Source organism: Clarias gariepinus, chromosome 12 (assembly GCF_024256425.1).
Source record: "Clarias gariepinus isolate MV-2021 ecotype Netherlands chromosome 12, CGAR_prim_01v2, whole genome shotgun sequence".
In the NCBI taxonomy this organism is placed as follows: domain Eukaryota; kingdom Metazoa; phylum Chordata; class Actinopteri; order Siluriformes; family Clariidae; genus Clarias; species Clarias gariepinus.
Genome location: NC_071111.1, coordinates 20,249,699 through 20,264,024, shown reverse-complemented (window position 1 = coordinate 20,264,024; position 14,326 = coordinate 20,249,699). Strand labels below are relative to the sequence as shown.

The window sequence follows — 14,326 nt, the reverse complement described above, 5'->3', positions numbered from 1 at the left end:
GTGCAGTGACACTCCGCACGTAGGCACTTGGGGCAGAGGATAATTTGGTGCACTGGACAAATTCATGGTTTTAGCAGATTAGGTTTATTCTGAGATGCTGTTACATTCCAGGACGCATCCTAACAAATGATTTAACTCACACAGTCCTGTCGATCACTGCATCTAGCAAATATATCGTGTATATAACGTACAGAAATAAAAAAATACAATTTTCTCTCTTGATGGACAAAAAAATTGGACATATTCTGGCTGTTGTTGGTAATTTTTTCCACCACAGTGTGGCGCAGCTGGTCGTGCTCTGCGCACGTGCGCACACGCTCCTTCATCCAGGTCACGTAGGACAAGAGAAAGGGGGAGGGAAATACCCCACTGGCGTATTCCTGTAAGTCCCGCCTCCTGCTTTTAAAATTACATTTTCTTAGCTAGGCTGTTAGTTTAAACACAATAATTATACAAGTGGCTGGAACGTTGGTGAGATTTTTTTTTAAGCCTGCTACTGAGAAAAGAAAAGAAATAAACCAGCAGATTTCCTTAATAGGTTTTATACTTCCTCCCGAACGCCATGTAAGTTCCGCTGTAAAGGGTTGCTATGGTGATGTTAAACCGCTATCCAATAAAATGCCGCGTGAGTAACGGCTTCAACCAATCATGTGCAATAGGCGGGTTTTTTTTTTTTTTGCCGGTAGGACAAATTACGTCACGCAGAAAGTCGTCACGAGGGAGTAACGCGCTTTAAAACCCACAGCGTTTGCCGGTTCACACGTTTTAGTGCGAACAAGAAGAAGGAGCGCGTTTTGAAATAGGACGGCGTGATTAATACAATTAAGCTTTCATTTTCGTTCTCTCTCAGATTTCAGGACTTGTTGGAATCGTGAATAGTTGCGATTTATTTTTTCTCGATGAAATTTCTACAAGAGATGACCAGAGAGCTAACACAGACCAGAATCCAAAAGATCTGGGTTCCATCTAAGGAGGAGAAACCTACAACGACACGGAAATGTGAGTGGTTGTATTATCTGATGCCTTCTGTGACCATCACCATCATTATGATGATGATGATGATGATGATGATTACATTTAAATAAAATGCAGTTTTACAACTGATAACCTAAAGGTGTGCATTAATAATTAGATGCAATGCTATGCCCATGCCATCTCATCCTTATTTCAGGTCTGTATAAAAGCACAGTATAGGCCTATAGGCTGTCTTCATGTTTATAAAAAAATATTATTATTATTTTATTTACATGCATGCAAGCCTGGCTATATTTCAGTAGTTTACCAGTGAGCTGATATCCTTCTCTACTCTCAGATAAAATGGAAACATGTACCTAATATAGAATACACATACGCATATGATTCACCGATTCACATTATCAGGAATTCATCAATAAATGTCACCATGGCAACCATCTAGTCTGTGCAAATGACTCACTATTGGACAGGATGCTTTGCACAGGGTGTAAAACTTCCCCCGAGGATTCCTGTTGTTTGAGAGTCAGCCAGCATTATAGTGACTCAGCTTGTCCACTAAGAAAGGGGGATGGGGATGGGGTAGGGGGTCTCGAGCTCTTTTTAAGTAATGCGCTCCAATATCATGCAAATCAGTTTAGTGAACAATGATGCAACAGCATCTCTTCTTAAATATGTTAATTTATCAGCTTGGATCAGAACGGTCGATTCGGTATTCAGAAAGAAAAAACTTGGATGAACCATATCTCATGTGCAAAACAGGTGAACAGCTTGCAAGAAAAATAGAAACCTCTAAAATTGTAGTCTGCATGCGACACCTTGAATTCCTCCACATTTCGTTTTTTTTTTCCCCAAACTGAAAATGACTTTGATGTAATCCATATATTGTGCATCTGCACAAAAAAAACACTATAGTTAGCAACATTAGTTGTATAAAAAATATATGTAAGATTGCATAAGTATTCACCCTGTTTTTGTGAGGTTTTTAATTTTGGAAAGAGACGTGGTCAGAGCATTACATTTTTAACTTGGTAATTAAGTTTATAGGCAAGACCTTTTCTCTGTTTTGCCTCCCAGTGGAATAAGCAGCTCCTGTTTCTTTTCTCTTTTTTTTCAGGCTTTCCCTTAAATTAGTCTCCACATGAGCATTTTAATTTGAATTCCAAATTCATTTGGTTGACCAGATTTGGCTGGTTCTGGTAGGAAGTAATGTTGACACTCTTTATATCGTAAAACTATAAAACCATAAATCAGTTCACATACGTAGTTGAAAGGAGGAATTGCATGTTAGTCCAAATTGGTGCACTTCATACAAAAATCAAGTCTGTCAGAAGAATCTCAAGCAATCCAAAGTTTTAAAATTGAGCTTATCCTGCTGCGGTATTTGCTATGGCACGTTTTGCAAAGATGCAACGCTTAATGAGGCTGAGGGGTTTAGAATGTACCGGCCAGATGCAGCTCTTTGTGACGCATGAATGATCAGTCTGAGCCGTGGAGGTCAATGAGTTCAGTCGTCTTCTGCTGACTGAGCGGAGCTGCCCAGCTCTGAAGGAGAACAGGTTACTGACTGTTTTTTTTTTTTCTTTTTTTTTTTTCTTGTGGACCATTCATAATTTTGCTTTACTAACTGATAACCGGAGATATGCACACACAGCTCTGAAAGCACTCAGAAGTTCTTTTCTAAATGTTTAATTTATGAAATTGAAGAAAAAAAAATTTGATATTAAGATGCCACTTAACCCTAGGGATTAGTGACACTTCAATACAGACATTCCTATAGTTTTTCTTTCAAAAAACATTTTTTCCTAATCTTTGGGATAAACTCCTGCACGTTACCTGAGCTTGGGAACAAAACCAAGACCCGGTTAAAATTAGTATAGAATAAGAGTTAACTAGCCATAAATATGTTCAGTAGCGTAGTAGTTGTTTTTACATAAAGTACAGTAAGCGGGCTCTACACATCCTTTTAGGTAGGTTTTGGAGTGAAATAAATTAGAGAATGAGGAGGAAAAATATTCTCTCATTATTTGAGCTCTGTCGATTCGTTCTCTCTGGGCGAGATGACGAGCCAATGCTAGGACAGGATGAGCAGATCAGAAAGAACTTGTACAAGAATTTATGTTGTATTTTAAAACTTCAGGTGCAGTAGTATTTGTGCGAAATGACACAAAATATCTCATCACATCATGATCATCGTCACCTGAAGTTATCGCAATACAGGATTAAAAATCTAATTACGGTGTAGTACATTATTTTTAATCGTTTTAATAAGATGAGCTTCAAACAAACATACTGGCAAAAGCACTGTTTTACAAAATGATAAGCTGCAAGTCTAGTGTTTTTTGTAATTTTTATTATAATAATAATAATAATAATAATAACAACAAAATACAGATTAATGGGACAACTTTAAAAAAATGCATTCGTTCCGTTACTTATTAATATAGAAATGGTCAATATGATAAGAATACTGATCCCAATGCTATATAATAATTATCACTGTGTTTTTCTGATATGTTTTTACAGCCCTGTGTTATTATATGACCGCGTCTTTAATTCCCACTACCTTTCTTATTTTTTCTATACAGCTGACGGAGGCCACCGTCTGGCAAACTCTCCTTTGGTCATTGTGATGGTTGGTCTGCCCGCCAGAGGCAAGACCTACATGTCAAGGAAGCTCACTCGCTACCTTAACTGGATCGGCATCCCTACCAAAGGTAAGCTAACCAAATTCTCAACCTCCTCCTGACTAGATATTTAAATTTTACGCAAACGTGGCATGCACGTGAGGCAGAATCCGATCCAAGTTGAGGGTTGAACGTGTTTTCTGTTGATGCCTATTGCACTTTCTAAATTTGTTCCTTTTTGGCCACCAGTCTTTAACGTCGGGGAGTATCGCAGAGAGACGGTAAAGAACTACAGCTCATATGACTTCTTCAAATCTGACAACAAGGAGGCAGTCAAAATAAGAGAGTGAGTCCGATACCTTGGTTGACAATTTAACTTATTCATTTATCCTATTTTTGCTAACTTTGTTACCAATTTTGTCTGTTTTACTTAGACAATGTGCCTTAGCCGCTCTCCAGGATGTCAAGATCTACCTCACTGAGCTGGGTGGTCAAGTTGCTGTAAGTGTCCTCTCTCCAGGTGCATATGTACAATACTCCATATGTGGTGCAGATTCTTACTGGTATCACTGTCTATAGGTTTTCGATGCCACGAACACAACCAGACAAAGAAGAAACATGATTCTGGAGTTCGGTGCTGAGAACAGCTTCAAGGTTGGCTATTTTATCCCAGCATTCATCGTAATGCCGTAGATTCAGTGCCTTTTGTTCAATGTGTGTTGTATCGTGGCTCATCTCGAACTCTTTCCTCTTACAGATCTTCTTCATCGAGTCTCTTTGTGACGACCCGAATGTCATTGCTACCAACATCATGGTACATTTTTGTGACAATCAGCCAGTTTGAAGATAAATGAGTTTCTGGGTTATTACAGAGTTATTAAAATATGAACTCTCTTTTAAAAACAGGAAGTGAAGGTTTCCTGTCCTGATTACCAAGACTGCAATAAAACTGATGCCGTAGAAGATTTTCAGAAGAGGATCGAGTGCTACAAAGCCAACTATCAGCCACTGGACCCTGATGATTATGACAGGTACGCGCACAAACCAAGTCCGTGTGGGATTGTGTTCACTGTAAATGCGATAAGTCGTACATTTCATATAACTTCTCGTGTATTATTATTATTATTATTATTATTATTATTGGGGGGGGGGGGGGGGGGGGGGGGTAGAGAGAATGCTGACACCCGAATTTCAATATTGTTTTTTTTAATCCTTTACACTTAAACATTTTAAACCCTGCCTGTTTATTATACATTTTATTGCTGTAAAATTAATTCTTTTTCCATAACCAATTTAACAGAATCCTCTCTACATACCTAACCGTGACATCTCTTTACTTTCAGAACCCTGTCCTTTATCAAGGTGATCGACGTGGGCCGCAGGTTCCTAGTCAACTGCGTCCAGGATCATATCCAAAGCCGCATCGTCTACTACCTGATGAACATCCATGTCCAGCCACGCTCTATCTACCTGTGCAGACACGGCGAGAGTCAGTATAATCTGCAGGGCCGTCTAGGAGGAGACTCGGGCCTCTCTTCTCGTGGTAGAAAGGTAACAGAAAGCTGGACTATAAGAAGTGTGTTTTACTCGTGCGGTGTGAATAACCGGATTTTAAATACTTTCAGTACTGCCTGAAAAATGACTACTTGCGTAGGACCATTTAGATAGTGATCTAGTAGAACAGGTCTGAAAGCAGTACGTCAATTAAATACGAAAAGACCTTTTGAATAGGGGAATGGCATTTAAAAAAACTTCTAGGGTGTGCCTGCTTGGTACATAATGTTTCTTAATGTTATTAATTAACATTATTAATGATTGTGGTGATCGATTGATCTAACACAGTATTCCATACACTATTTAAACTCTAGCTATGGCTAATACTTGTTATTTTTCTTTCTACAGTTCGCTGGAGCTCTGGCTAAGTTTGTCGGGGAACAGGATCTTAAGAACCTGAAGGTATGGACGAGCCAGCTAAGACGAAGCATCCAGACTGCCGAGGCGCTGAACGTGCCGTACGAGCAGTGGAAAGCACTGAACGAGATCGATGCAGTACGTTCATCAACATGCTGTTTTTTTTTTTTTTTTTTTTTTTTTTTTAAATCCTTTGCCAAAAGTCTTTTTAGTAAGCTAAATGTTTGTATATGAACAGGGCGTGTGTGAAGAGATGACGTATGAAGAAGTGCGAGAGCGATACCCCGAAGAGTTCGCGCTCAGAGACCAGGACAAGTACTATTACCGCTACCCCAGTGGGGAGGTGAGTGTCATCGAGTCACGCGTCAAATCTATAATGATGCCATATTAACCTGATGGTGGAGGACAATAATTACACACCATTTTAAAATGCACCTATAAATAAGACCAAAGGAATTCGATTCAGTCCATAATTTTTTTTTTTTAACATTAATTTTATTTATCCTTGCTGTAATTGTTACTTTAAACCTGATGCTTGAAATGGCACAATAATTGACTCATAATTTGTCCCTGGTTAGCGTATTTGATTTTATAATTTTTTAATAATAGAAGCTTATACAATGAATAATTACATGAAAAAGGGCCTTAAATGGCAAATGCAACACATACGAAGATTTTAAACATCATATAGTACAATGTCCCCAATTACATACTCGCTTAATTAAAGCACTGGATTTTTCCTTGGCAGTCCTACCAGGACCTGGTGCAGCGGGTGGAGCCGGTGATCATGGAGCTCGAGAGGCAGGAGAACGTTCTAGTCATCTGTCACCAAGCTGTCATGCGCTGCCTCCTTGCTTACTTCCTAGACAAGAGTGCTGGTGAGACTCGTGTCATGCATCACTCCTGATTAGCAGCTATTCTTGAAGGGTCATGTGACTGATCCTGGTTTTTCTGTCTGTAGATGAGATGGCGTACCTAAAGTGCCCCCTGCACACCGTATTGAAGCTGACTCCGGTGGCCTATGGTAAGAGCTTTCTCATTATATTTATATGCATTTATTTAAATGTGATTTATATTTTACATTTTTTTTAGGGCACCCTAGAATACAAGATGCGCCACGAACATTAGTTTAATTATACACCCAAGCTTAACGCAGTTCAGCTTTTGATGACCTCAAAAAATTTACATGTGCATACAATTAAAAGGTCAAAACTTGTAAACTAACTTGTATTGTTTTCCTAATCTTTTCCAGGCTGTAAAGTGGAGTCTGTCTCGTTAAACATTGACGCAGTAAACACACACCGGGACAGACCCGAGGTAAAAACACGAGACACACACACACACACACACTGAAAAAGCATAAAACACATCACATTAGACCTCAAGCTTCAAGCCTAAATCTCTTTTTTCCCCTTTTGTCTGTCAAGGAGATGAAGAGAAGTCAAGGCACTCTGATTAGGAGGAACAGCATCACTCCTCTCACGAGCCACGAACCCACTAAGAAGCCTCGCATCGATAACCTGGACGATGCAGCCATTCCCGAACTCACCCCGGCACCGCTGAGCTTCTGTGCCAGCGCAAACAGTTCTCTTGCACTCTCCACACAGGTATGATGACAAACCCTCTGTGTTTGTGTGTGGGTGTGTATCTTTGTTTTAATGTTTGCATAGGTGTGGCAGCCTGGATAAACTATTCACATGCTGAAATTTTCTATTTTATAATGAAATATCCTTAGGACTAAAACATCAGTTAGGATAAAGACTTTTTTTTTATTATAGTATTCTAGTATTTATACACATCTGTGCGCATCAGGTTTCCCAGACTGCCATGCTCCTATCACTCGTCTGCTACTAACAGCTTGTGCCCTAATAATTCAGTCACACTCTTTTACATTTCCTCACTTTTTCTCCGTTATTAACACTACAGCATCGGCTTGGCCTTACTTGTCTGTAAGTATCAGTGGCATCGGTCTTTCTGTTCCCTATTTATTTAGAACTTGTAGACTATCTAACAAGGATTAAAGTTTTATTATTAATATAAATATATTTTTTTCATTATGTAGACATAAATGGTGTCCTTCAGTCTTTTATGAATGTGTCATGAGAGTATTACTAAAGTTTCATGTTGGGGTGATGGAGAAATGCCAGATTAAACCTTTAATATAAGTGTGAATAATATAACTTAAGAATATGCTTTGAAGTGAAATTCTATTATGATAACTAATACTTCACCTCCACTCAAAAAACTTTTTCTAAGACCCCTTAAACTGGAATTTCACCACCCTGCATCATCAGGCATGAAAGCACGACATTGCGTAACTCTGTAAATGTGTGTGCATATGAGTGGGCTCGCTGTGCTTCTTCCAGCTATCAGCTTATTGCTTGCTCTTCTTTTAAACCCTTTTATAATACATACTTTGTCTGTCCTGTCTCTGTTTTGCATGCCTAAAGACGCTCCGTGTTCCATTACCTGACCGTCTTGACTGTGTTGCTGTTTCAGAGGTAATATTAGTGCCTCTGGAATTGGTTAGAAAAGCTGCCCGCTATTATTCCTGTTTTTGCTGGATGCTTAAAATATTAGGTCACATAAAAGCATGAGAGGTTTTTTACTATTGCAACCGCATGGTATGAGCATGAACAACAATACCGTGTTGAACTACCTACTGTAGCACATAGGGCATGAATCTTGGAAAGTGAGAACAGTGATGCAAACTTTAATACTTAATAATATGACCCACTCTTGATATGTGCATAAGATTATGCATCATGCTGCTTTCACACAAATGGCTGGCTGAATAATTGCATGAACGTGCAATTTTGTGCTCTAGAATTATAGGTACTATATTATCATTAGGGGTAAGATAAAGCCTGAATGAGAGATTAAGATCAGTGCTATGACAAAGACTTCTACACATGGTTATCTTGGTCTTTTGTGTCATTTTGTGATTTGATGCAAATGTCATAGATTTGTAAGTAGTGATCTTCAAGCTTTAAGTAATCAAAGTTGAATGTTTTGCTTGTTCTTGCAGGAAATGAAGCCATCACTGAAAAGCATGACCTTGCCCAGCTTTGCCAGTGAGGTGGAAGATTTGCTTTGACTTCATTCTGTTGGGGAATGAATTGAACCAAAAACTTGTTGCAGTGCAGGACTCTTTGAGATCTGACACTTTCTGCAAAGGCGAGGAGAGAAAATGTGCACTCCGGGGGTCTTTCACCCTCAAAGGGCAATAATGAAGCACCTGTGTTGAACGCGTGTGTGTGTGTGTTTTTGTGTCTGTATGTCCGTGTTCGTGATCACAAAGCACACTATGCCCCATGTGGGGCCACTAATACTAATTACGTTACTTGTTGTTTCATTTCTGGATGATGTTTGTAACAAATTCCTGAATACTGCTGCTGACTTTGGGAAAGCTAATTTGTTATCAATTATTTGATTTAGTTTTGTCTGTTTTATGAATGTTTAACAGTGAATGATTCGGTGATGTGAGGTATGTGTGTGTGTGTATGATTGAGAATACCGTTATGTGTTTCTAACTGGAATCTATTTGTACTGACAAGGTATTTTTAAGTGTGTTATGGTGAAGTAAGGGTGATTTCTACATGATGTATGACTGAACAAATTCCATAGAGTGCCTAGTGCTTCGGCTTTCAGGCCGAGAACGCTTTTCGGTACTAATAATCTAAGATCATACTGTTATGCTGTGTATCTTTAGGAGAATGTGTCGTTGTGATTTCAATATGCAGTTCATGTAAACCAAATGTTTACCAATTGAATTCCAATGATTTATCAATATATTTCATAGGTAAAACAAGCTTTACTATTTGATATATTTAAAGCAAGTATTATTTATAGAGTTTAGTGAAGATTTAAATGCACTTTCAGGAGCACTAGCTGGGCTCAAATGGTAGTTATGTAAAGCATAACCCAATGTAGGTGCAATTGCTCCTAACTTTAGTAGAAGGTACTATTTTTGATTTTTTCCTTTCGAGTTATAATACTGTATTTTGTAATGCTGTATCTTTTCCGTTAATCTATTTATTTTTGAAGTAAAACCTGCATTTGTATTTTGAGTACAAAGCGCCCCCTGTGTTGTGATTGCCACACTCACCTTATCTCTTTATAACACCAAATGTTAAATAAGGAAGAAAAAATATTTCCTGGACCAATAAATAATCTAAAGGAAATGGGAATGTCTGGGGATTTTATTTGTTGTTTCTATAATGGTTTGTCTTCTCCCTTTTCCTTGTTCTCCCAAAATGGTCATGAGCAGAACTTGTCATTAACTCAGCACTCAGGTTGCTTGTGCCCACCGGGAGACTTTATTTAGACAGTATCGGTCATTAATTCTGACTTCCACCCACACTTCATCCTTCAGCTTACTTATGATTGCTTTACCATGCTCATCTTATCTAAGAGGTGAGAAAATGCAGTTTAAGTCACCTTTGTCTATCAGTCCTAGACACTTGGCAATAGTCTGTGTAACAGGCTAGCAATGCTGAATGAGTCAATTACAGCATGGGATATCTTTAAAAGGCAATAAATAGAAGGTAAACAAGGAAACGATACTAGGAAGTTTGTGTGTCAGTGAAGTGGCCTGGGTGTGTAGCAGGGAAATTCGTTGAAACATTCCGGAGCTGAGCTGATAAACATAATGATTTCACAGAAACCTAATTAATTTCTAAACAAGAGAAAGCTTCTGCCCCGGATCCTTTGTTGCTGCCATAAATTATTTACCTGAAGGTGACTCCCTGGCCTTTATAAGGAGTCCTTTATAAATGGAATAAAGAAGAAATATTCTAGTATTGCAATGTCAGAATTACAATAGTTATACGGTAACATCATTAATTACCTGAACAAACACTTAAAATTTTGATCAGATCTTGACCAAAATGTAATATCCATGCATTATTATTTTGCTAATGCAGCTTTTTTTGAATAAATATATGATCAGAGATTGTTTCCAGACCCCACCGTAGCCATAAAAGGGTAAATCTTTATATTGACTATATATCCACCTATTGTTCATTGTGTGACTTAAATTATCTTAGGAATGGAATGAGTGAAATCTGCTCCCTGCATTCAAGCCAAGCCAACCCAGCCACTTTTTTCCGAGTTTCAACAAAATGCTTTTTCCCTGCCAATAATCTATTTTTACAAGCTTACACGTTCCACATAAGTGTCACAATCCTGGGACACTGATTATATCCTGTTGTTTATTCCGGTAATAAACAACATGAAGCATTTTTCTTCATAATCACGTGAATATAATTTCATCATAGTTTACCGAAGCCATGCAACAGGCAGTAATACGACATGAGTAAGGGTTTAATATCTACACTAATAAACAAGCAGATATGAACCTGGAAATGATTGGTTTAATAAAATAATAAGCAAACTATTTACATCCATTTTTTTAGACTTTAGAACTTTAACCTGCTAGTTAAATACAAGTATAAAAATATATTTTTAGTTAAATACAATAGGCTAAGATAATGGAAAAAAAACATATCATTGTCACAACATTGGCAATTGTTCTGAGCCCAACCCAGTTATTATCTTATCATAAAACATAATAGTGAGTTTCAAGTCTGAAGAGTTGTGTGGATGTGACAGCAGTCATGCACGGCATTATGAGCTCAAAAAGATATTAATAGGCCAACAACCAGTCAGTCTGATGAGCACTTATGGGACGTCTTGTGCAGGCAGATGCCCCAGCAACAAAATAATAAAGCTGAAGATATATAAACTAATTACTTATGGATATCCTTTTATTTTTATGAACTAAGTTATGTCAGTGGGTGTAAAGAGTGTGAACTCAGTTATATTGACACATCAGGGAAATTATAACAACTCATACAGCAGCACACAGTACGGAAAAGTAAAAAAAAGTGTCGAACTGCTTGTTGGAGATAATGTGACTTAATTCAGGTAAAATCATATAAGAGGATAGGAGCTGACTCAAACAGGATGTAGACCCCATAAAACCTGAGATAATAAAAATGATAATAAAAATGCATTGGCTAATTCTTTTTTCTTATCATTATAAAATAGACATGACCAATATGCAAAATCACACAGGCTTAAGACATGCATATAAATGAAGTCAGATTTTATTATATCATGACAAAAAAAAAACAAAAAAACAAAAATGTAAAACGTCCATTAAGGTATGTAAGTGCAGCATTTTTTTCTCTTAAATGATCAAATAAGTGATTAAACCCTTTTATTATTATTATTATTATTATTATTATTATTATTATTATTATCTATTTATTATTATTATTATTATTATTATTATTATTATTATTATTATCTATTTATTATTATTATTATTATTATTATTATTATTATTATTATCTATTTATTATTATTATTATTATTATTATTATTATTATTATTATTATTATTATTAATCAATAGATTATTACTTTAACATACAGTTTAAACATTATGGCAATACATGTAAAAGCCAGAACCTTAGAAGATTTCAGAAATGTATCATTTGTTATAATAATAATAATAATAATAATAGAAAATAACTCTTTAAAACTTGAAACGTTTCAAAATATACTATAATCTAAATCAGAATATTTGGACCTTAAAAGCCCCTTTTATATAAAATCTAACTACTTGGTCCATCTTACAAATGGCTAAAACATTGGTTAGTTTTATCTTTTAGTGAAAAAGGAAGAAAACAGGAAGCAGGCTTTGCAGCAGTGTTGAAACCACAGCTTCCTCTGACAAATGCAAGCATCTGTCTTAACTTCTAACATAACAAAGCTGTTTATTTTAGGTCATTATTGTTGGAATAACATTAGGCACAACCTTTAAAGGAACTGTGTATGTGTGGTTGTGAAGTAAGCCAAGGCAGCCGGGGACAGAACATTAGCGTATGACCTCACATGACTCTAAACCGAGTCACCTTTATGGAACATTTGCATAGTGCTGGCAGTTTTGTTTTAATAGTGTGGAGTGTGGATGTGACTTCTCTCATGTCCACTGGTGAGACCAGGCTCTTCTCTGAATTCACATTCTGCAAAGCAAAATTTGTTATCTGGGAAGCAGAACATATTTTTAGATTCACAGTTTATAAGCAATCGATGCCGGCAGGAGAACGAGATGATGAAAATTCCTTTTTTAAAATATTTTGGCTTCCAGGAGCTTGGATGAGGCTCTTTGTATTTCAATGCATGGTCCGTGCCTTCGCGTTTGAGTCTCGAACCTCTAAACTGATTTGTTTCGTTAAGTCTTACATTTACACATGGCTGTTCCAGTGGTTAAACATGATCCACTTAGTTGTGCCTGCTTGAAATAGACCGATAATGCTCTTTATGTAGATTATCAGTCTGACTAATTACACTCTTACCTCCGGCAAATGTTCCCACGCTCCTTAGTGTCATCATCAATATTTTAAAGCATCAGACCTTGAGGCTAAATACACTCAGTCCCATGTACTGTAGAAGAGCAGGTCATTGAGTGCATCACACCCCCTCCTAGTCTGGCTGCAGTGACTGCTTATACAAGCCTCCATTGTAGTAGTTAGGCTTCATGCTGATTTAAGGGCAAAAAGTAATGCTGTCTGGCAAAGCTGACTTATCAGACAGAGTCATTGGAATGTACATCCCTTACCTAAGCTACAGGAATAGATGGACGGTTGTACATGTATGTCCTTTTGTAACATAAAGTCTAGAGTGAGAGAGAGAGAGAGGAAGCAAATGATAGAGATGATAAATAATGTTTAGTGTTCTTACACACTAATCTTAATAAAGTGATTAAATAAAGAAGATTATTATTCATCTGTCTATCTGTCTGTCTATGATTTACAAGAGACCGTTGGACAACCAATGCGTTCTTGGTTTCAGTCTGCACACACTGTGCCAATGTCCAGCAGAAATAAAACTCTGCTGACTCTTATCGGAGTGAAAAGCGTGACCCAGAACAGCAGCCAGACAGCGGGCCAGCCAGGATATTAAAGGATTTATCCCTCGCTCGGGGACAGGGTGAGTAAGTGAATTGCAAAGCCGGATTTTCAAAAGAGTTGACCAATGAGATAATCGCTCACTTCCCTTGAATGATGCTGCATTCTTCTCGCTCTCAAGAGGAAGACACAGAAGATTAGGTGATAAAGAGAAATAGCAGAGTACAACAAAAAACAAAGATAAGCTTAAGTGTGCAGCAGTTAGTTCTGGTTCACAAATTTCATTAGACAAATGGCTTACAGAGAGTGCTGATATTTGGTACAACATCACTGGAGCATTTCAGTGTTCTTCATTTTTCATTTCACTTTTTTAAGTTCGCTTCATGAGTTTCCAGCAATAGTTGAAGCTGTAACTACGGTCCACTCACAACAGGCTGTCAGACAGACTGTACATTGACATGGTGACATGCAATGCTTTATTCAGCTGTGGCTGCTAAGGGAACTATTTCATAGACTATTTCAAGAAATAAACAAAATATTTGCTCCCATTACATCTGGAATGTCAGAGATACAGTATTGTTTTTGAGTTTTGAAAGAAAATCAAGATCACACTCACGGTCATGGTGTTGTACTGAATTTCGGCACATGATGTGATTACATGCAGCCTTGTGTTTACGACTTCATCACAGCCCTTCTAAATTAATATATTACTCTGCTGAATGCTTCACTCTGATCTGACAGAGGTTTCTCTGTTTCTGTGGTACACTGGAAGGTTGAAGGGACTGCATAGTGAACGAGCCTCATAAATGGATAATAATAAAAAAAAAGGTGTAATTGTTTAGGTTTTTGTAACAGAAGCTGTAAACTTTGGGGTTTTTTTTCTACATGGAAGAAAATA

At 37.4% G+C, this 14,326-nt stretch overlaps 1 protein-coding gene across 2 annotated transcripts; it reads left to right on the top strand.

The window, feature by feature from the left end:
* Positions 1-750: 750 nt before the first annotated feature.
* pfkfb3 (6-phosphofructo-2-kinase/fructose-2,6-biphosphatase 3) lies at positions 751-9,688 on the top strand. Of its 2 annotated transcripts, XM_053508389.1 has the most exons (16): positions 751-999; positions 3,561-3,689; positions 3,849-3,945; positions 4,034-4,100; positions 4,179-4,253; positions 4,357-4,413; positions 4,506-4,630; positions 4,943-5,150; positions 5,502-5,648; positions 5,749-5,853; positions 6,259-6,388; positions 6,472-6,534; positions 6,763-6,827; positions 6,938-7,117; positions 7,437-7,459; positions 7,961-8,015. In XM_053508389.1, exons 1-16 carry the CDS (start codon positions 900-902, stop codon positions 8,013-8,015), a joined length of 1,626 nt encoding a protein of 541 aa, XP_053364364.1. In that variant the 5' UTR covers positions 751-899. The 2 variants fall into 2 exon arrangements, with proteins under 2 accessions (XP_053364364.1, XP_053364363.1); XM_053508388.1 differs by lacking the exons at positions 7,437-7,459; positions 7,961-8,015 and adding an exon at positions 8,539-9,688 and having other exon boundaries at positions 753-999.
* Positions 9,689-14,326: the final 4,638 nt, after the last annotated feature.

Bases quoted from the DNA above. Each gene is read 5' to 3' on its own strand.
- pfkfb3 (XM_053508389.1), top strand. From the start codon at position 900: ATGAAATTTCTACAAGAGATGACCAGAGAGCTAACACAGACCAGAATC. The intron at 4,414-4,505 runs GTACATTTTTGT...TTTTAAAAACAG, and splicing joins TCATTGCTACCAACATCATG to GAAGTGAAGGTTTCCTGTCC. The intron at 5,151-5,501 runs GTAACAGAAAGC...TTCTTTCTACAG, and splicing joins TCTCTTCTCGTGGTAGAAAG to TTCGCTGGAGCTCTGGCTAA.